Consider the following 21532-nt stretch of genomic DNA (forward strand, 5'->3'; position numbering starts at 1 on the left):
ATAAACAAAGCCTTTATCCAACAAATATATCTGTCCAGCCCCCACAATGCATTGCAAAACCACGCGGTATTTCAAGCCCTAAGTAGGGCTGGGCGATAAAAGGATATCAAAATATATCCCGATAGACACGTAATCGGTATCAATGAAAACGTGTTTGATGAAACGTTCGATCATTATTGGTTCTTCATGTGAAGAAAACACAAGTACGGGAGTAAAGGCGCTGGCTCTCTGGTAAACGAGCAACGCAGGAAGTGATCACATGACACTAACAGCCAATCAGGTGACAGTTTCAACTATCAGGTTTGCTAGATTCCTGTGCATGCAGTGGGAAGAGGACGTCGAAATGAAGAAATTGTGGACGAAAAGTCACCTGGACAGTTTTTTTTGGGATGTTTGCAAAAGGACCGTAGTCAGACCAATGTGGTCTGAAATGATGCAAGGCACCACCTTAGCCGCGCTCACCCTTTAGAGCACAGCTGTAATTTCTTGCCACTAAACCTGCAAAAAATGGTTCTTCTCTGTTTACGTTTTCCCACTTTGCATTATTTTCTTACACTTTATGAAGCATTTCTTACATATTCCTTATTTTTAAGAGCTTATTGTTTAATGTTCAAAGGGATTTTACTATTTGGTTGAAACTAGGGATGCACCGATTAATCGGTAACCGAATACATTCGGCCGAATATGGCAAAAAAAGCCACATTCGGCCTTCGGTGGAATGAGTTAAAAACAAGGCCGAATAGTGGCGTGTGACGCAATTTTTTGACGCGGTGACGCAATCAACCAACGTGCAGTGACGTTGGGATATGTTGTGTACCTGTATAAGTGTATGAGGTTACAAGCACACACTTAATTGAGATTTAGTGGGGCCTCTGTTTACATTATTAGCCTGTTGTGTAGGCTACCTGTATAAGTGTATGAGGTTACAAGCACACACTTAATTGAGATTTACTTGAGCCTTCTGTTTACATTATTAGCATATCTACTGTGGCTAAGCAGACTTTTGCCAAAAGGACAATAATTCATTTGTTGTTGGTTTATCCACTTTAATGCACTTTATTTTTTTTTTTTGGAATGCATGTTTTGTTTGAAGGCCTAATATAAATGAAAAATTGTGCTTTTTTTGAAAAGCAAAGGCTTTTAAAAAAAGGATATTAAAAAAAATGTCAATATTCAATAAAAAATTACTTTATTTGAAAAACATGTCTAAATATTTATTCTCGGCTATTTATGCAATATAAAAAAAAAAAGTGAAAAACTGCATTCATTATTCGGCTTCGGCCACAAATTTTCATTTCGGTGCATCCCTAGTTGAAATTGATTGTTTGTTTGTTTTCCATGCTTGTGTTGACATTTCCTTTCTGCCTTGAAGGCTGAGGGGATTATGATCAGAGGAAAGTTATATTTCCCCGGCTCATAAAAATATCAACAATTATCAAGATCGAGTGATATGAAACGCCGATATCGTGATACAGTTTTCAGCCGTATCGCCCAGCCCTATGTCAAGTACAGACAACGGAGTCCACGCATGTGCAAAGACACCACCCTCGTGTTTTTTAAGCGCCCTGATTTTTGCACCGTTTTGACGCGGTAAAAGAGGCCCAATGGCGGCCTACCTACCTCTACTAGCCCGCCCACCCACCCCCTCCCTTCCCCATCGGCTCTAGGTGGAGGAGGCGCCGTGGCCCGGCATGCTCGCCATGCCGGCCGCCCCGGCCATACCTGAGGGCCCCCCCATGGGGGGACTGTGCTTGGCGGGCGAGGTCATGTCGGCGCCGCGCCCCTGGGCCTGGGGCGCGTGCTGCAGGGCGTGGCGCTCCAGCAAGGTGCGGTGGGTGAAGGCCCGGTGGCACACGGCGCACTGGAAGGTGCGCTCGGCCCGGTGCGTGCGCATATGCACGTTGAGCGAGCTCTTCTGGGTGAAGCGCTTGCCGCACATGGAGCACTGGAAGGCCCGCACGCCTGTGTGCACCACCATGTGTTTGAGGAGGTAGTCACGCAGCGAGAAGGAGCGCCAGCAGATGGAGCACTGGTGGGGCTTCTGACCTGGTGGGGTGGACGTGGACACAATTAGCACCTGACGAAATACGGTTGGAAGCATACATTTCTTCAAAATGTCTATATTACTAATTATTACTGTCCCTGATGTCTGGACACAGTACATAACTCCACATGTGTTCATGCCCTGCTGCCTTGTGGGTTAGTCTGGGGAGCACACCCTGAGAGAAAAGCAGGGACTGGTAGGCGCACCATAGGCGGTCCTTCGAGAGAACGGAGCTCCTGCAGCCTTCAGGAGGTGCCGGTCCTCCTGGGTTTCCCTTGCCACCGGATACATCTCCCCACAGCCAAAAAGCGACGTTGGCGTCTGCACGTCTCCCTCGTCGAAAAAGACCTCAACGGCGGGGTGGGCGGATGATGGTCACAAAGGCGGAAGAAGGCTGCAGCAAAGATGGGCCCCCAATTGTCTTGGTCTCCATGCCATTGGACCCTGGCCTTGTCTTTGTCAAGGACAGTGTGGTGGCTGCCTGGGCACCAGTCTCCCCACTTTAAAAAGATTTCAGGCACAGGCGTTCTCCTGTAGGCAATCCCACCAGCAGGAGGACAATCATACTCGTTTCGAATGATCGCCAACGACAATGTAAATAGTCATGGAAATAAAGAAAAGACATCGAATGTGTCCAAACTTTTGGCCTATGCCCTATATATATATATATATATATATATATGACTATAGGTGAGGATGGTAACGTAGATCGACCGGTAAATTTAGAGCTTTGCCTTCCGGCTCAGCTCCTTCTTCACCACAACGGATCGGTACAACGTCCGCATTACTGAAGACGCCGCACCGATCCGCCTGTCGATCTCACCATCCACTCTTCCCCCACTCGTGAACAAGACTCCTAGGTACTTGAACTCCTCCACTTGGGGCAGGGTCTCCTCCCCAACCTGGAGATGGCATTCCACCCTTTTCTGGGCGAGAACCATGGACTCGGACTTGGAGGTGCTGATTGTCATTCCGGTCGCTTCACACTCGGCTGCAAACCGAGCCAGTAAGAGCTGAAGATCCCGGTCAGATGAAGCCATCAGGACCACATCATCTGCAAAAAGCAGAGACCTAATCCTGCGGTCACCAAACCGTTACACCCTATATTATATTATATTATATTATAATATAATATATATATATATATATATGGGGTGTAACCGTTACACCGTATATTATAATATATATGGGGTGTAACCGTTACACCGTATATTATAATATATATATATATATATATATATATATATATATATATATAGATCCGTTGTGGTGAAGAAGGAGCTGAGCCGGAAGGCAAAGCTCTCAATTTACCGGTCGATCTACGTTCCCATCCTCACCTATGGTCATGAGCTTTGGGTCATGACCGAAAGGATAAGATCACGGGTACAAGCGGCCCAAATGAGTTTCCTCCGCCGTGTGGCGGGTCTCTCCCTTAGAGATAGGGTGAGAAGCTCTGCCATCCGGGAGGAACTCAAAGTAAAGCCGCTGCTCCTTCACATCAAGAAGAGCCAGATGAGGTGGTTCGGGCATCTGGTCAGGATGCCACCCGAACGCCTCCCTAGGGAGGTGTTTAGGGCACGTCCAACCGGTAGGAGGCCACGGGGAAGACCCAGGACACGTTGGGAAGACTATGTCTCCCGGCTGGCCTGGGAACGCCTCGGGATCCCGCGGGAAGAGCTAGACGAAGTGGCTGGGGAAAGGGAAGTCTGGGTTTCCCTGCTTAGGTTGTTGCCCCCGCGACCCGACCTCGGATAAGCGGAAGAAGATGGATGGATGGATGGGTGTAACGGTAAACAAAAATTTCGGTTCGGTACATACCTCGGTTTAGAGGTCACGGTTCGGTTAATTTTTGGTACAGTAAGAAAACAACAAAATGTACATTTTTGGGTAATTTATTTACCAAATTTGTAAACAATGGCTTTATCCTTTTAACATTGGGAACACTATAATAATTCTGCCCATGTTAATCCACACTAAACTGCTTCGATTAAATAAAATGACCAAACCTTTCTTCTACATATAAAAAGTGCAACATTAAACAGCTTCAAGTCAACTCATCATGCTTAATTTATTACAGCATTTGGGAAGCCTGTAGTTGACTTTTATTATGTAAATGTTATATTTTTTGTCAACGTGTGATAGCAGGGACCCTGCCATTCAAACTAGGCTGCTACATTACTAATGATTAATGTAACTATCCATCCATCCATCCATTTTCTACCGCATATTCCCTTTTGGGGTCGCTGGCGCCTATCTCAGCTACAGTCGGGCGGAAGGCAGGGTACACCCTGGACAAGTCGCCACCTCATCGTAGGGCCAACACAGATAGACAGACAATATTCATACTGAAATAAGGGACTGACAGGGAGGGCTTTGCTGCCCCTAGCACGCACGCACACACAGCAAAATGAGCTAACGTTACCCTAAAAGCTAACTAGCCTTCACCTAAAGCCAGGACTGCGAGTGAGCTGAGCTGCAGTTTAAGTTTCTAGAAAGTCAACTGGCTCATAGTGATGTTTAGAAAGTAGTTGACTTGGAAGTGTTTTTCTATTATTTGGGGAGAGTCCGCTGCTCCCTTGCTAAACTCATATCTGCTAGAGGCTGAAGCATTGACAACATGCGTTCTGATTCTGAATACGCACTGCTGATTGGCTCTTACATCGCTCTGAATACGCACTGCTGATTGGCTTTGTATGTAACCAATCAGATGGTTGTGTGGGCGGGACAATGCTTGCTGCTGAGACAGAGGCAGAAAGCAGAGCAGCTTGTGAAGACTTACAAACTTGTTCTGTACGCCCGCGTGTCGAACCGAAACCCCCGTACTGAAACGGTTCAATACAAATACACGTATTGTTACATTCCTAATAAATATATATATATATATATATATATATATATATATATATATATATATATATACACATACATATATATATATATATATATACACATACATATATATATATATATATATATATACACATACATATATATATATATACACATACATATATATATATATATATACACATACATATATATATATATATATATATATACACACATACATTTATATATATATATACACACATACATTTATATATATATATATATATATATATATATATATATATATATATATATATATATATATATATATATATATATATATATACATACATACATATATATATATATATATATCTTCTTTAATGTATATAAAAGGTGCTGAGCTACACACTGTGACCACCCGTGAGGTTTTAGTGGGACCATGGCGGCGGGTCAACATCAGGTCTTACCGGAGTGGATGAACATGTGCTTGCTGTAGTTCTTCCTGGAACGTAGCGATTTGCCACAGTGCGTGCAGTCAAACGAGGTCTCGGATCCTTGGGAGGAAGGAGAGGGGCCCGAAGAGAGGGCGGCGGTGTTGGTGGGGGGCGGCACCGGCGTCATGGGAGCCGGGGGCGGAACCTGTTGGTTAGGTTCCGTCCCCGCCATGGTGTCCATCCCCCCCATGTGCCCACCCACGTAGAATGGCGGCTGCGACTGGCTCACTGGGTACTGGAAAAGAAGCTGAGGAACAAAATGAAAGTCTTTATAAACCTAAAGCTGACTAATACGCCGGACTGTAGTCAGCTGGAGGCGTGTCTTAATGAAATCAAACAATGGATGTCCGCTAACTTTTTGCAACTCAACGCCAAAAAAACGGAAATGCTGATTATCGGTCCTGCTAGACACCGACCTCTATTTAATAATACAACTTTAACATTTGACAACCAAACAATTCAACAAGGCGACACGGTAAAGAATCTGGGTATTATCTTCGACCCAACTCTCTCCTTTGAGTCACACATTAAAAGCGTTACTAAAACGGCCTTCTTTCATCTCCGTAATATCGCTAAAATTCGCTCCATTTTGTCCACTAAAGACGCTGAGATCATTATCCATGCGTTTGTTACGTCTCGTCTCGATTACTGTAACGTATTATTTTCGGGTCTCTCCATGTCTAGCATTAAAAGATTACAGTTGGTACAAAATGCGGCTGCTAGACTTTTGACAAGAACAAGAAAGTTTGATCACATTACACCTGTACTGGCTCACCTGCACTGGCTTCCTGTGCACTTAAGATGTGACTTTAAGGTTTTACTACTTACGTATAAAATACTACACGGTCTAGCTCCATCCTATCTTGCAGATTGTATTGTACCATATGTCCCGGCAAGAAATCTGCGTTCAAAGGACTCCGGCTTATTAGTGATTCCCAAAGCCCAAAAAAAGTCTGCGGGCTATAGAGCGTTTTCATTTTGGGCTCCAGTACTCTGGAATGCCCTCCCGGTAAAAGTTCGAGATGCTTCCTCAGTAGAAGCATTTAAGTCTCACTTTAAAACTCATTTGTATACTCTAGCCTTTAAATAGACTCCCTTTTTAGACCAGTTGATTTGCCGTTTCTTTTGTTTTTCTCCTATGTCCCACTCTCCCTTGTGGAGGGGGTCCGGTCCGATCCGGTGGCCATGTACTGCTTGCCTGTGTATCGGCTGCTGATCCGCCTCCGCTTGGGATGTTTTCCTGCTGACTCCGCTGTGAACGGGACTCTCGCTGCTGTGTTGGATCCGCTTTGGACTGGACTCTCGCGACTGTGTTGGATCCATTATGGATTGAACTTTCACAGTATCATGTTAGACCCGCTCGACATCCATTGCTTTCCTCCTCTCCAAGGTTCTCATAGTCATCATTGTCACCGACGTCCCACTGGGTGTGAGTTTTCCTTGCCCTTATGTGGGCCTACCGAGGATGTCGTAGTGGTTTGTGCAGCCCTTTGAGACACTAGTGATTTAGGGCTATATAAGTAAACATTGATTGATGATAAATGCTTTTTTTGCACCGGTGGACGCACAGAGACGAAAAGTTAATGTAATCTGCTCTTGTTTCATCTAACTAAGGGGTGGGCATTACGTCGATCGCGATCGACTGGTCGATCTCGGAGGGTGTGTTAGTCGATCTCAAGCCAGGCATTAAAAAGTAGACATAAAAATGAGCAATCATCAATCATACCAAGACTTCACTTTCGTCAGTTGTTTGACATTCTCGGCACCCGAGGATCTTGTGAGATGACGCTGGCTGCTGCGAGCTCATATTTAAGAAAAAAATCACTAACAGGGCGGACGCAGAGAAACACATTTTATTTCTAGAGACTCCGTACCTACTGTCAAAACTCTAAAGACCGACTACACAGTTCCTGTCTTCACCATAAAAGACCTGTTTCATCCTGCCTGTGCTAACAAAATAAGAGTCTCAGAAAGCTAGCGTGCACAAGCTAGCAAGCTACGGAGTTTGATGCCAATGTATTTCTCCCCCGCCCTCAGCGACCGCTTTCTCACTTGCTTGCCCACCCGCACACTCACCTGCTGCCAGACATTAAAGGGCCACACACATATGCTACTCTCATAACAAAGTGTTTAAAAACGAGTATGCAAGTTGGACAAATGAGATGCCAAATCCAACCACTTTCATGTGGTATTGGACAGAAAGGAGGACTTTTTTTTTTCCTCCATTTGAAAATGCGGACGTTATCAGCACCACTGTCTAATTCCAATCAATGCAAGTCATCAGAATCAGGTAATACACCAACTTATATTCTTGTCTTCATGAAAGAAAGGAATCTATGTGTGTTAAACATGCTTGTATTATCATTAAACACCATTAACTTGTTAACAAAAATGTCTTTTTCATAAATAAATAAATATAAATTATAAATAGGAATGAGGTAGATCTCCTCGACTTGGTCAATTGAAAAGTAGCTCGCCTGCAGAAAAAGTGTGAGCGCCCCTGCTCTAGCCTTTAAATAGACTCCCTTTTTAGACCAGTTGATCTGCCGTTTCTTTTGTTTTTCTCCTATGTCCCACTCTCCCTTGTGGAGGGGGTGCGGTCCAATCCGGTGGCCATGTACTGCTTGCCTGTGTGTCGGCTGCTGATCCGCCTCCGCTTGGGATGGTTTCCTGCTGGCTCCGCTGTGAACGGGACTCTCGCGGCTGTGTTGGATCCGCTTTGGACTGGACTCTCGCGACTGTGTTGGATCCATTATGGATTGAACTTTCACAGTATCATGTTAGACCCGCTCGACATCCATTGCTTTCCTCCTCTCCAAGGTTCTCATAGTCATCATTGTCACCGACGTCCCACTGGGTGTGAGTTTTCCTTGCCCTTATGTGGGCCTACCGAGGATGTCGTAGTGGTTTGTGTTGTGGTTTGTGCAGCCCTTTGAGACACTAGTGATTTAGGGCTATATAAGTAAACATTAACTGATTGATTGATTGATGATAAATGCTTTTTTTGCACCGGTGGACGCACAGAGACAAAAAGTTAATGTAATCTGCTCTTGTTTCATCCAACTATTCAAGGTTTCACTTATTTTCGGGTATGCCGGCTAAAGTGACTTGAAAGGTATGTAGTGGTGGAAAACACAGACCTGGTTGTTGATGGACTGCGAGGTTGGAGGCGGAGTCAGAGGCTTGTTGCCCCGTCCTCTGGGGTTAAAGGCCATGGCCTGAGGAGGCTCGCTCTGCGGCCAGAAACTCTCGGTGAACACTCCTTGGTCGTCGTAGAAGTCCTGCAAGACACAAAGTCCGTATTCAAGGTCGTGTTTGCTGCCAGGTGTCCCCTGGACGCTTACCTCCATGAGCGCAGCACTTCGTTGCCTCGTCTGAAACCTTGCAGCACTACTCAACACACTAACATGTCATGCAGGCTTCTTGTAATTAGCAGGAAACCGGTGAGGACGGACCACAACCCTCATTTCCAACGTATGCAACTTTCCATACGTTGGAGAGGCGCCGCGGTCGGACCAGTCGGGCGACATTGCTGCCAGAGCATCAGGTGTCATTTACAAGTCGTGAGAAGCACCCGATGACGGTGTCACGCTAGTCTGGCGGCACGGAGCTGTCAATTTTCATCCTGTGCGCCCCAGAACTTCCAGTAACGTTTTCAGTAGCCGCTCATGTGAGTGGAGCTTCTAGAAACATATCGCTTTGCGCAGGGAAGGGTACCGAAATTTGTAATTTTTCTTGGTAAATTTGGCACAGCATGTAAATAAACAATATATATAGTGGTGGTATGTACAGTGCAGGCCAAAAGTTTGGACACCTCATTCAATGCTTTTTCTTTATTTTCATGACTAATTACATTGAAGATTGTCACTTCAAAACTATAAATGAACACATGTGGAGTTTTGTCCACTCATCCATCCATCCATTTCCTACTGCTTGTCCCTTTTTGGGTGGCGGGGGGGTCTGGAGCCTATCTCAGCTGCATTCGGACGGAAGCGGGGGTACACCCTGGACAAGTCGCCACCTCATCGCAGGGCCTGTGGAGTTATGTACTTACTAACAAAAAAAAGGTGAAATCACTGGAAACATGTTTTACATTCTAGTTTCTTGAAAATAGCCACGCTTTGCTCTGATTACTTATTAGGGGCGGTTTAGCTCGGTTGGTAGAGCGGCCGTGCCAGCAACTTGAGGGATGCAGGTTCAATTCCCGCTTCTGCCAACCTAGCCACTGCCGTTGTGTCCTTGGGCAAGACACTTTACCCACCTGCTCCCAGTGCCACCCACACTGGTTTGAAAGTAACTTAGATATTGGGTTTCACTATGCAAAGCGCTTTGAGTCACTAGAGAAAAAGCGCTATATAAATATAATTCACTTCAATTCACTTACTGCTTTGCATACTCTTGGCATTCTCTCCATGTATTCTCTCAAGCGGTAGTCACCTGAAATGGTTTTCACTTCACAGGTGTGCTTGAAGCTCATCGAGAGAAAACAGCGTGCAAAGCAGTAATCAGACAAAAGGGTGGCTATTTTGAAGAAATTAGAATGTAAGACCTGTTCATAACTTTTATGGACAGAATTTCTAGGCGCAGTCAAGGCGTTGAGGGGTTCCGGTTTGGTGGCCGCGGGATTAGGTCTCTGCTTTTTGCAGACGATGTGGTCCTGTTGGCTTCATCTGGCCGGGATCTTCAGCTCTCACTGGATCGGTTTGCAGCCGAGTGTGAAGCGGCCGGAATGAGAATCAGCACCTCCAAGTCCGAGTCCATGGTTCTCTCCCGGAAAAGGGTGGAGTGCCATCTCCGGGTTGGGGAGGAGACCCTGCCCCAAGTGGAGGAGTTCAAGTACCTAGGAGTCTTGTTCACAAGTGGGGGAAGAGTGGATGGTGAGATCGACAGGCGGATCGGTGCGGCGTCTTCAGTAATGCGGACGTTGTACCGATCCGTTGTGGTGAAGAAGGAGCTGAGCCGGAAGGCAAAGCTCTCAATTTACCGGTCGATCTACGTTCCCATCCTCACCTATGGTCATGAGCTTTGGGTCATGACCGAAAGGATAAGATCACGGGTACAAGCGGCCCAAATGAGTTTCCTCTCCCTTAGAGATAGGGTGAGAAGCTCTGCCATCCGGGAGGAACTCAAAGTAAAGCCGCTGCTCCTCCACATCGAGAGGAGCCAGATGAGGTGGTTCGGGCATCTGGTCAGGATGCCACCCGAACGCCTCCCTAGGGAGGTGTTTAGGGCACGTCCAACCGGTAGGAGGCCACGGGGAAGACCCAGGACACGTTGGGAAGACTATGTCTCCCGGCTGGCCTGGGAACGCCTCGGGATCCCCCGGGAAGAGCCAGACGAAGTGGCTGGGGAGAGGGAAGTCTGGGCTTCCCTGCTTGGGCTGCTGCCCCCGCGACCCGACCTCGGATAAGCGGAAGATGGATGGATGGATAGAATGTAAGACATGTTTTCAGTTATTTCATCTTTTTTTGTAAAGTACATAACTCCACATGTGTTCATTCATAGTTTTGACGCCTTCAGTGACAATCTACAATGTAAAAATATGCAACAATTCCCTCAAGAAACATTTTCAAAGTGGAATATTTAATGTGAAGTAATTGCAGCCTTAAATAGGTGAATCATCCATAACTGCATTGTTTTTAAGTCATTGTTTTTTGAGTAATGACCATTTTTAAAGAAAAAACAGCCAGCATGGTAGCTTTGTCTTATTTTCCCGTTACTTTTCACCCATTTGGTCGTTTATTTTACTTAGTATTTTTAGAAAATGCCGCATTGAATGTTTGGGTTGTTAAAAAAAATAGCTGCAGGCCGTAGTTACTTAGAGGAAAAACAGTTGTGTTCGTAATGGATGGGTTGTGGCAAAATTAGTATTTTCTTGTCTGCTTGTGTCTAACAACCATTTTAGTCTAAGTGGCAGTCCTTGTGTGATTTGTGTGTATTGCTTCTCTTTACTGCAAAGGCCTGTTCTGTGTCTCAAAGGTACAACTCTTTTACAGCCCCATGCTAAATTCCTCGGGCCCTGTGGGTGGAGCTCTGTTTGGTTCTTCTTGCATCCTCCCCCCATATTCCAAGAACAAAAGGGCAAGAACTGTTGTGATGGCGAAGACCACCTAACTCTTTTGCATTGGTCTTTTGGTCAAAGGTTACTCTCCAAATGAGTTTTTGTGATTGATGCTGTATTACTGCCTTTCCAAAGGTTTTACCGATGCATTTTTGTTCACTATCAGATCTGTATTTTGCTCATCTTCAGCAGGGCCACTTCACCCCAACCCCTCCTCTCTCTTTACACATTTCCTAGGCAGATATAAAGATCTGGAAGATCTCTTTTTCTTCCCTCTTAGCAGCGTAAACATGTTTCTCTGTAACCTGATGTTATTTGAGATCTCAAATACACACTTAAAAGACCGTAGCTCTCTCTGGACATTTCTTTATGTAATAGGAAAAAATCCAAAACAACTGCCCATAAGTAATGATTTAATTTCCAATGTCAACAAAGCAAGCATGCCTGAGAGAACGCGCTCAAAAGTAAGGGTCAATGTTTCTAAATGCGCTAGCTCAATGCTAATTTACATGGGATATACCATACATATGCTACTGAATAGCATTAGTGATATTACATTGCAATTTCAACACCTCCAAAATTTAGAAATGACAACTAAACTTCAGATGCATGCTACAGTCAAAAAGCTTTTGTGTAATGAATACAATACTTGCAGTTAGGAATGTCCGATAATAAAGGCCTGCCGATATTATCGGCCGATAAATGCTTTAAAATGTAATATCGGAAATTATCAAAAAGTAAAATTGATGTCTTTTTAAAACGCTGTAGTGTACACGGACGTAAGGAGAACTACAGAGCGCTACTAAACCTTAAAAGGTGAATGCAAGTGAATGCAATGCACACTTGGTCAACAGCCATACAGGTCACCATGAGGGTGGCTGTATAAACAACTTTAACACTGTTACCAATATGCGCCACACTGTGAACCCACACCAAACAAGAATGAAAAACATATTTCGGTAGAACATCCGCACCGTGACACAACAAATACGCAAGAGCCGTTGCAGCAATAACTCTTCCAGACGCTACAACATACACCCCCCCGCTACCACCTAGCCCCCCCAACCTCTAACCTCCTCATGCTCTCTCAGGGAGAGCATGTCCCAAATTCCATGCTGCTGTTTTGAGGCACGTTAAAAAAAAATAATGAAAAATATTCATTTTCAACACATTACAAACACCGGGTCTCAGCTCTGTTATTTTCCGTTTTTTTTTACTACTTTTTGGAACCTTGGAGACATCATGCCTCGTCGGTGTGTTGTCGGAGGGTGTAACAACACTAACAGGGAGGGATTCAAGTTGCACCACTGGACCGAAGATGCCAAAGTGTCTCCCGCTAGACCCCCATTGAATGTGCCAGCTGCCAGACCCCCATTGAATGTACCAGAGTGTCTCCACATTTGACCGGCGATGCTAAGACAGACATGGCACAGAGATGTATGGATAACCTGCAGATGCATTTGCAACGATAGTCAACGAAATCACAAAGGTGAGTTTTGTTGATGTTGATTGCCAGCTAATCGATGCTAACATGCTATTTACCGGCGGTGCTAAAGCAGACATGGCACAGAGATGTATGGATAACCTGCAGATGCATTTGCAACTATATTATGTTTCCTTCCACCCACATTTAATGCGAAACAAACACTTACCAATCGACGGATTTAAGTCGCTCCAGTGTCAAAAGATGCGAAAGTCCTGATCGTTTGGTCCGCGCATTTTACCGGCGATGCTAACGCAGCTATTCGGCCATGCTATGGCTATGAATAGCGTCAATAGCTATTCGCTCAATAGCTTCAGTTTCTTCTTCAATATTTTCATACTCCAACCATCTGTTTCAATACATGCGTAAGCTGTTGAATCGCTTAAATCAGAGTTTGAATCCGAGCTAATGTCACTATATCTTGCTGTGGTATTCCCATTGTTTGTTTACCTCGGCAGCACTGTGTGACGTCACAGGGAAATGGCCAGTGTCTTCGAAGATAGCGAAAATAAGGCACTTTAAAGCTTTATTTAGGGATATTCCGAGACCGGTAAAATTTTGAAAAAAACTTCAAAAAATACAACAAGCCACTGGGAACTGATTTTTATTGTTTTTAACCCTTTTGAAATTGTGATAATGTTCCCCTTTAAATTAACATGTATTTAACATTAACACACACAAGTACCAAAAAAGTGCGCCGTATAAGTTCAAATGTAAAAGGTACCACACCGATGTGTAAAAATTAATGAAGAAAAAGAAGAAAAGGACTTCTTCAATTCGGAGTAGCGTGTTGACATGACGGCTGCACTTGAGCATCAACACTGTTCCTGGTCATACAGGTTCTTTCTTTAATAATGTTTTGTCTTTGCCTCCAGGCTTTTCTTGTTGCTTTCAGGGTATTTTTGTCACGCAACAGTCAGGCTCCAAAGCCTTTCAAGACCACAATCCTGTTTGCGCGTCCTTATCTGCTGCTTGAGGAACAATCAAGCACTCACACTTTAACGTTCCTAAGGTGTTGATCCCAAAAGGCTTGGCAGCATGTTTGAGGCTTCCGAGGGGTCATTTTTGTCTCTCGCCTCGACCCCGCCGTCAGACAGGATCCTCAATCCTTTCCTAGTCCAACGTGAGGATTCCTTGCATTTGGATCCGGTCTACACGTTTGTGTCTCATTAGTGCACGTGCGTTTAGTACTTAAACTTAGTCATGTGTTTGCATGACGGCTTTCGCATTGTGAAACGTTCAAATGTACTCAAAATTGGGTTTTCTAACTATCCTAAACTTCGACACTGAGTTGATACCATCCATCCATTTTCTTCCACTTATCAGAGGTCGGGGCGCGGGGGCAGCGGCCTAAGCAGGGAAGCCCAGACTTTCCTCTCCCTAGCCACTCCGTCCAGTCTTCCCAACGTGTCCTAGGTCTTCCCCCTGGCCTCCTACCGGTCGGATGGGCCCGAAACACCTCCCTAAGGAGGCGTTCGGGTGGCATCCTGACCAGATGCCCAAACCACCTCATCAGTCTCCTCTCCATGAGGAGGAGGAGCGGCTTTACTTGAGCTCCCCCCGGATTACAGAGGTTCTCACCCTATCTCTAAGGGAGAGCTCCGCCACCTGGTGGAGGAAACTCATTCGGGCCGGTTTTAACCGTGATCTTGTCCTTTTGGTCATAACCCAAAGCTTATGACCATAGGTGAGGATGGGAACGTGGATCGACCGGTAAATTGAGAGCTTTACCTTCCGGTTCAGCTCCTTCTTCACCACAATGGATCGGTACAGCGTCCGCATTACTGAAGATGCCTGTCGATCTCACGATCCACTCTTCCCTCACTCGTGAACAAGACTCCCAGGTACTTGAACTCATCCCCAACCCGGAGATGGCATTCCACACTTTTCCGGACGAGAACCATGGAATCAGACTTGGAGGTGCTGATTCTCATCCCAGTTGCGAACCGATCCAGCGTGTGCTGAAGATCCTGGCCAGATGAAGCCATCAGGACCACATCATCTGCAAAAAGCAGAGACCTAATCCTGCAGCCACCAAACCGGATCCCCTCAACGCCTTGACTGTGCCTAGAAATTCTGTCCCTAAAATACCAACATACAAAAAGTACACCAATAGCTGCCTTTTCAGTATCGTCAGTACAGAATACTGAACAACCCTTTATCCTTGGCAGGGCTATTTTCAGCACTCGAGCACTGAGTCAGCCCTGAAGAAGAACGCCTGCTGTCTTAAAGGGGAACATTATCACAATTTCAAAAGCGTTAAAAACAATAAAAATCATTTCTCAGGGGGTTGTTGTATTTTTTTAAGTTTTTTTCAAAATTTTACCGGTCTCGGAATATCCCTAAATAAAGCTTTAAAGTGCCTTATTTTCGCTCTCTGCGAAGACACTGGCCATTTCCCTGTGACGTCACACAGTGCTGCCAATGTAAACAAACAATGGGAATACCACAGCAAGATATAGCGACATTAGCTCGGATTCAAACTCGGATTTCAGCGACTTAAGCGATTCAACAGATTACGCATGTATTGAAACAGATGGTTGGAGTATGAAAATATTGAAGAAGAAACTGAAGCTATTGAGCGAATAGCTATTGACGCTATTCATAGTCATAGCATGGCCGAATAGCTGCGTTAACATCGCCGGTAAAATGTGCGGACCAAACGATCAGGACTTTCGCATCTTTTGACACTGGAGCAACTTAAATCAGTCGATTGGTAAGTGTTTGTCTCGCATTAAATGTGGGTGGAAGGAAACGTAATATAGTTGCAAATGCATCTGCAGGTTATCCATACATCTCTGTTCCATGTCTGCTTTAGCACCGCCGGTAAATAGCATGTTAGCATCGATTAGCGTAGCATGTTAGCATCGATTAGCTGGCAGTCAACATCAACAAAACTCACCTTTGTGATTTCCTTGACTATTGTTTAAATGCATTTGCAGGTTATCCATACATCTCTGTGCCATGTCTGTCTTAGCATCGCCGGTCAAATGTGAAGACACTTTGGCACATTCAATGGGGGTCTGGTGGCAGACACTTTGGCATCTTCAGGCCAGTGGTGCAACTTGAATCCCTCCCTGTTAGTGTTGTTACACCCTCCGACAACACACCGTCGAGGCATGATGTCTCCAAGGTTCCAAAGAATAGCCAAAAAAACGGAAAATAACAGAGCTGAGACCAGGTGTTTGTAATGTGTTGAAAATGAAAATGGCGGCTGTGTTACCTCGGCGACGTCACATTCTGACGTCATCGCCTCCAGCGCGATAAACAGAAAGGCGTTTAATTCGCCAAAATTCACCCATTTAGAGTTCGGAAATCGGTTAAAAAAATATATGGTCTTCTTTCTGCACCATCAAGGTATATATTGACGCTTACATAGGTCTGCTGATAATGTTCCCCTTTAAAAAAAAGAATCAAATGTTTCCAAATATTTAGGAAGCCTGTCACAAATGTGGACTTGGCGCTTCTGGTTGGCCCCCAGCTCATAAAGAAATAACAATGGAAAGGTGCGAGTGTAGCCACTTTGTACGTGCCAGTTTTGCCAGAGAAAAAGATGTAGAAGAAATAATCTGTGATGCAATTCATTAAAAAGAAAATATTGTTTGCAATGTAGTAGTAGTGATATTGTTCAAGTATTGTGAGTAACGTATTCATGGGTGACCACTTGAAGAGAGTATGATTGGTCATCTGTGGATCCTCAGGTGGCTGCAGAGACCAAACCTAGATGCAGGATTTGAACGGCTGACTGTGTATGTGTAGCGTTGGGAAGAGCGGTTTTGGTGGCAGATCTGGTCTGCATTTGTTGGTTTCCGCAGAACAGTGGATGTCCTTTTCCAAATGTGCGGTGCCTTCATGGACCATCGTGCACCGCTATTTTCTCAGGTGGGTTTTGACCTTGGACACGCTGGAGGGACTACCGTATTTTTCGGACTATAAGTCGCTGTTTTTTTCATAGTTTGGCCGGGGGTGTGACATATACTCCGAAGCGACTTATGTGCATATTTGCCAACCCTCACGGTTTTTACGGGAGACTCCCGAAAATCAGCGCCTCTCCCGAAAACCTCCCAGGACAAATTTTCTCCCGAAAATCTCCCGAAATTCAGGCAGAGCTGTTTTCGCCCATCAGCCCAAATTTTCAGTGCATCACTAGTCAATGTGGGGCAGTATAGCTCGGTTGGTAAAGCGGCCGTGCCAGCAACTTGAGGGTTGCAGGTTCGATCCCCGCTGCCACCATCCTAGTCTCTGCGGTTGTGTCCTTGGGCAAGACACTTTACCCAACTGCTCCCAGTGCCACCCACAATGGTTTAAATGTAACTTAGATATTGGGTTTCACAATGTAAAAGCGCTTTGAGTCACTTGAGAAAAGCGCTATATAAATATAATTCACTTCACTTCACTTCACAATAGTGTGCTAATAATAGGCTATGGACAGGCGGATTGGTGCGGCGTCTTCAGTAATGCGGACGTTGTACCGATCCGTTGTGGAGAAAAAGGAGCTGAGCCGGAAGGCGAAGCTCTCAATTTACCGGTCGATCTACGTTCCCATCCTCACCTATGGTCATGAGCTTTGGGTCATGACCGAAAGGATAAGATCACGGGTACAAGCGGCCCAAATGAGTTTCCTCCGCCGTGTGGCGGGTCTCTCCCTTAGAGATAGGGTGAGAAGCTCTGCCATCCGGGAGGAACTCAAAGTAAAGCCGCTGCTCCTCCACATGGAGAGGAGCCAGATGAGGTGGTTCGGGCATCTGGTCAGGATGCCATCCGAACGCCTCCCTAGGGAGGTGTTTAGGGCACGTCCAACCGGTAGGAGGCCACGGGGAAGACCCAGGACACGTTGGGAAGACTATGTCTCCCGGCTGGCCTGGGAACGCCTCGGGATCCCCCGGGAAGAGCTAGACGAAGTGGCTGAGGAGAGGGAAGTCTGGGCTTCCCTGCTTAGGCTGCTGCCCCCGCGACCCGACCTCAGATAAGCGGAAGAAGATGGATGGATGGATGGATGGATGGATAATAGGCTATGGAGATCCATTCATATATTACTTTAATTTGTTTTCAGGTACAAAAAAACAACTAGTTTTTAAGGTGTGGCGGCTTTTATTTTGCCGTGGCAGATCGATTACATGTTAGGGAAAACCCTGTATTTACAAAATAATGCACATCTTTCTATATTTAGAGTACGATTGAGAGATTTTAAAGGAGTCAGCAATATTCGAACAATGATCACTAAATTGTTATCTCTTGACAGGATTCTCCAATATATTTCTCTAATTTCTGACAATATTTTCACATGGAATGATCTTTCAACAAACGCGAAGGCATCGCACTTTTTCCATCATAACCTCACCTGTCCGAAGCCCGCCATGTGTCCCGGGGGGCCGCCCTGCTCTCCGTCCCGTCTCCCGTCCTCCAAGGCGAAGGCCGTCCCGTCGGCGTCCTGAGCGCCTTCATCTTTCACCACCACGCCCTCGCCTCCTCCCAGCACCTAGGGGACGACACGGCTCAGTCTTAACAGCGGGATGGGATCAAAAGCGGGCGACGCGGCGGCAGAATGAAGGCGGCGTGCTTGAGAAGCTTTCGACACGCTTATCGACGTACAGCGAACATGCAGGCGTCCATAGGGTTTCAGGGTGTAAGGAAGCTTCTGTGTGATTGTGTGCCGACATGTTAGTCATGCACGCCAATGCGGTGCAAAAAGCAAAGGCAAGCAAACCAATGCAGCTCTGAAAGCTGTAACCATGGCAACCCATCTCCATATCCGCCCCTCCCACCTGGAGTCTGAGCGGCTGCCTCTGCTTGCGGCTGTGGCTCGCCCCCCTGTCTCGGTCGCCGCCGTCTCTCCCTCGCTCTCTGGCGTCCAAGTCCTCCTCCTCGCTGAAGCGCTCCATCCCCACCAGCTCGTCGGAGAGGTCGGTGGCGTTGCCGCGCAGACTGTCCCTGCCGATGCTGTCCACGCTGCCCACGCCGGAGCTGCAGCTCGCCGAGAGGCTGCCGGTGCTGGCGGCGCCGTTGGCCGTCTGCGCCAACAGATCCCGGAGCTTGTAGCGGACGTCCTGAGTGCAGCTGGGGCTCTGCTTCATCAGGATGGACCCCGCTCCCGGTCCCAGCCCGTCGCCGTCACACAGGGGCCCGGGGCCCATGTCGCCCAGCTCCATTAGATTGTTGGCTTGCTCCATGGGGCCGGGCCCGCTCTCGCTTACACTGATGTTGCCGCCCAAGGCCGCTGCGCAGTCCACCATGAAGTTAGAGAAGTTCGGGTAGCCCCCGCTCATGCCGCCTCCGCCTGAACAGCTGCCACTGCTTTCCCTTCCTTTGCCCCCGCCACGCTCCTCTTGTTTGGGGAGCACTCCTCCATGCATCCCCCCTCCTGTGGCTGTGGCTGCAGCTGCCGCCGCCGCTGCAGCAGCAGCAGCGGCAGCAGCTGCACTCGCCGCCCCCGCCGCCGCCTTCCTCTGCGAGATGATCTGAGTGCACTCGTCGATGACGGTCTTGATCTGCAGGATGCTGGCGGCGGTCAGGATGCAGAGCGCCTGGGACTGCAGCACGACCAGCGATCCGCTGTACATGAAGTCCACCAGCTGCTTCACGGTCTCCGCTGGCACCAGCGGCGGCACCGAGATCTCAGAGTGGCCCAGCAGCAGCTTGTCCTGGAAGAAAGGGCTGCCGGCCGCTAGGACGCAGGCGTGCGCGCGCAGCGAGGCGTCGTGGATGCGCACGGTCACGTCGCAGAAGAGGCCCTCACGCCGCTGCGTGCGCAGGGCCTCCAGCACTGACTGGCTGGAGTTGTGCAGGTGGATGTAGTGCACCGTCTCCGTGCCGGGCGCCATGGCCGGCGGCGGCGAGTCGCTGGGGACGGGGTGGGGGTGGGGGTGGGGGAGGGGAGGGAGGTGTCTGGGGTTTTGCGTCAGCTTGAGGGGCGAGGAGGACAGGGAGGGAAACGGGTAGAGCGCATGGGCCACGGTGGGGCGTGTCCCCTCAGAGAGTCATGGGGCTGGCCACGCCCGTCAAACTGCAGCGGGTGGGGAGCGAGGAGAGCCGCCGCCGCCGTTCTGAGCGGGAGGGTCGAAGTTGCGCACTGGGGAAAAAAAAAAAAAAGAGAGATACGGTCTTTTAGTGGCGAACAGAGCAGGGACCGTTTGAGTTTGCATGATGGCACTAGCTGCATGGGTTTGATTGATTGATTGATTGATTGTTTTATTAATAGATTGCACAGTTCAGTACATATTCCGTACAATTGACCACTAAATGGTAACACCCCAATAAGTTTTTCAACTTGTTTAAGTCGGGGTTTATTTTACCTGAAAATCCTATGATACAATAAATATAAGTTTCTTTTTGCAATCAAATAATTCTAGCATGAAATAAAATAGGGAACATACTAGACAACTTGTCTTTTAGTGGTAAGTCAGCAACAAAGGGCTGCTAATTGGCTGCCCATGTATGCAGTAACATAAAGTCTCACTTATCATTGTATTATTTTGTCAAACACTACCATCCATCAAGAGGTGCGGTTTCATAGCTTACCAAAGTCATACTAAAACATTTTGATGGCTTTTTGAGCGCCGTGTGTAATGTTCTATATTTTCAATGGAACATATACAGTTTTGCTGTTTACTTGAGTCACATTGCAGTCTACACACATATCTTATGTGTGACTGCCATCTACTGGTCACACTTACCATTTCACCATGTACCAAATATAGCTTCGAGGTCGGTAAGCACGACCAAAATTGTCCTGTACATTAGGCGCAGCGGGTTATAAGGCACACAGTCTAGTTTTGACAAAAATGAAATGATTTAAGTGTGCCTTAAAGTCTGAAAAATATGGTCATCTACTTGTTCATTTACTGTTAATATCTGCTTACTTTCCGTTTTCCACCATTAGCTACTTCTCTTTGTTTATAATGTCTATTTTCTGCTGGATTTACTGTCCTTTTTATGCTGTAGCTGTTACATATACTTTAATATTGTACATAGTAATTGTTAAATATTGTATGTATAAAATAAACATAATATAATGTATCAGTATATATCCCATAATGTACATATATTACGTAAATATGTTATATTTTATATTGCTTTTAGTCTATTTTATACCTGCATTGTCCTTTCCATCTTTTCCATCATTTGTAACTGAGCTACTGTATGGAACAATTCCCTTTGTGGATCATTAAAGTTTGTCTAAGTCTGAGTCTAAGTCGATTTATCATGTTCCTTTTACACTTCTGTTCAAATGCGAGAAGCACTTATTTTGTTGTTTGGATACTTTAGACAGGTTCTGGGTGCGTGTGGATCCAATACCAAGTAGCTACAGGATCATACATTGGTCATAATCAAAGTTCTCCTGTGTCCAGGGACCAATTACATGAGTTCATAAACAACAACAAAATGACAAAAAATATCGATGTAATCATTGTTGTACATAGGGCTGGGCGATATATCGATATACTCGATATATTGCGGGTTCATATATATTTACATGTCCAACAGACAACCGTAATATGTCAAGTGTGGGGCAAAAGCGTTGCTACAAAAAGCAGCAGCACTGCTAATGTGTAGCATCGTTTGAAAAGTCACCCGCTAGAGAATGAAGACTGCTTGAAACTCTGCATGTCAATATCTCC

At 46.2% G+C, this 21532-nt stretch overlaps 1 protein-coding gene across 2 annotated transcripts in view; it reads right to left on the reverse strand.

The window, feature by feature from the left end:
- zbtb45 (zinc finger and BTB domain containing 45) overlaps positions 1–19977 on the reverse strand; it is a 21408-nt gene extending 1431 nt beyond the window's left edge. The window contains exons 1-6 of one of the 2 annotated variants that reach the window (XR_009808764.1): positions 18680–19977; positions 18256–18393; positions 8511–8651; positions 5344–5617; positions 906–2046; positions 1–817 (exon numbers count right to left, since the gene is read on the reverse strand). The exon at positions 1–817 is cut by the window's left edge and continues 1431 nt beyond it. Coding sequence is in view for 1 of the 2 variants with exons in the window: in XM_061915164.1 (XP_061771148.1) it covers positions 1664–2046; positions 5344–5617; positions 8511–8651; positions 18256–18393; positions 18680–19735 (1992 nt within the window). In the remaining variant the exon portion in view is untranslated. Of the gene's footprint in view, positions 2047–5343; positions 5618–8510; positions 8652–18255; positions 18394–18679 lie in introns of both variants that reach the window. The other variant, XM_061915164.1, reaches the window with a different exon arrangement.
- Positions 19978–21532: the final 1555 nt, after the last annotated feature.

The sequence above is a fragment of the Nerophis ophidion genome, linkage group LG01, assembly GCF_033978795.1.
Source record: "Nerophis ophidion isolate RoL-2023_Sa linkage group LG01, RoL_Noph_v1.0, whole genome shotgun sequence".
NCBI lineage: Eukaryota > Metazoa > Chordata > Actinopteri > Syngnathiformes > Syngnathidae > Nerophis > Nerophis ophidion.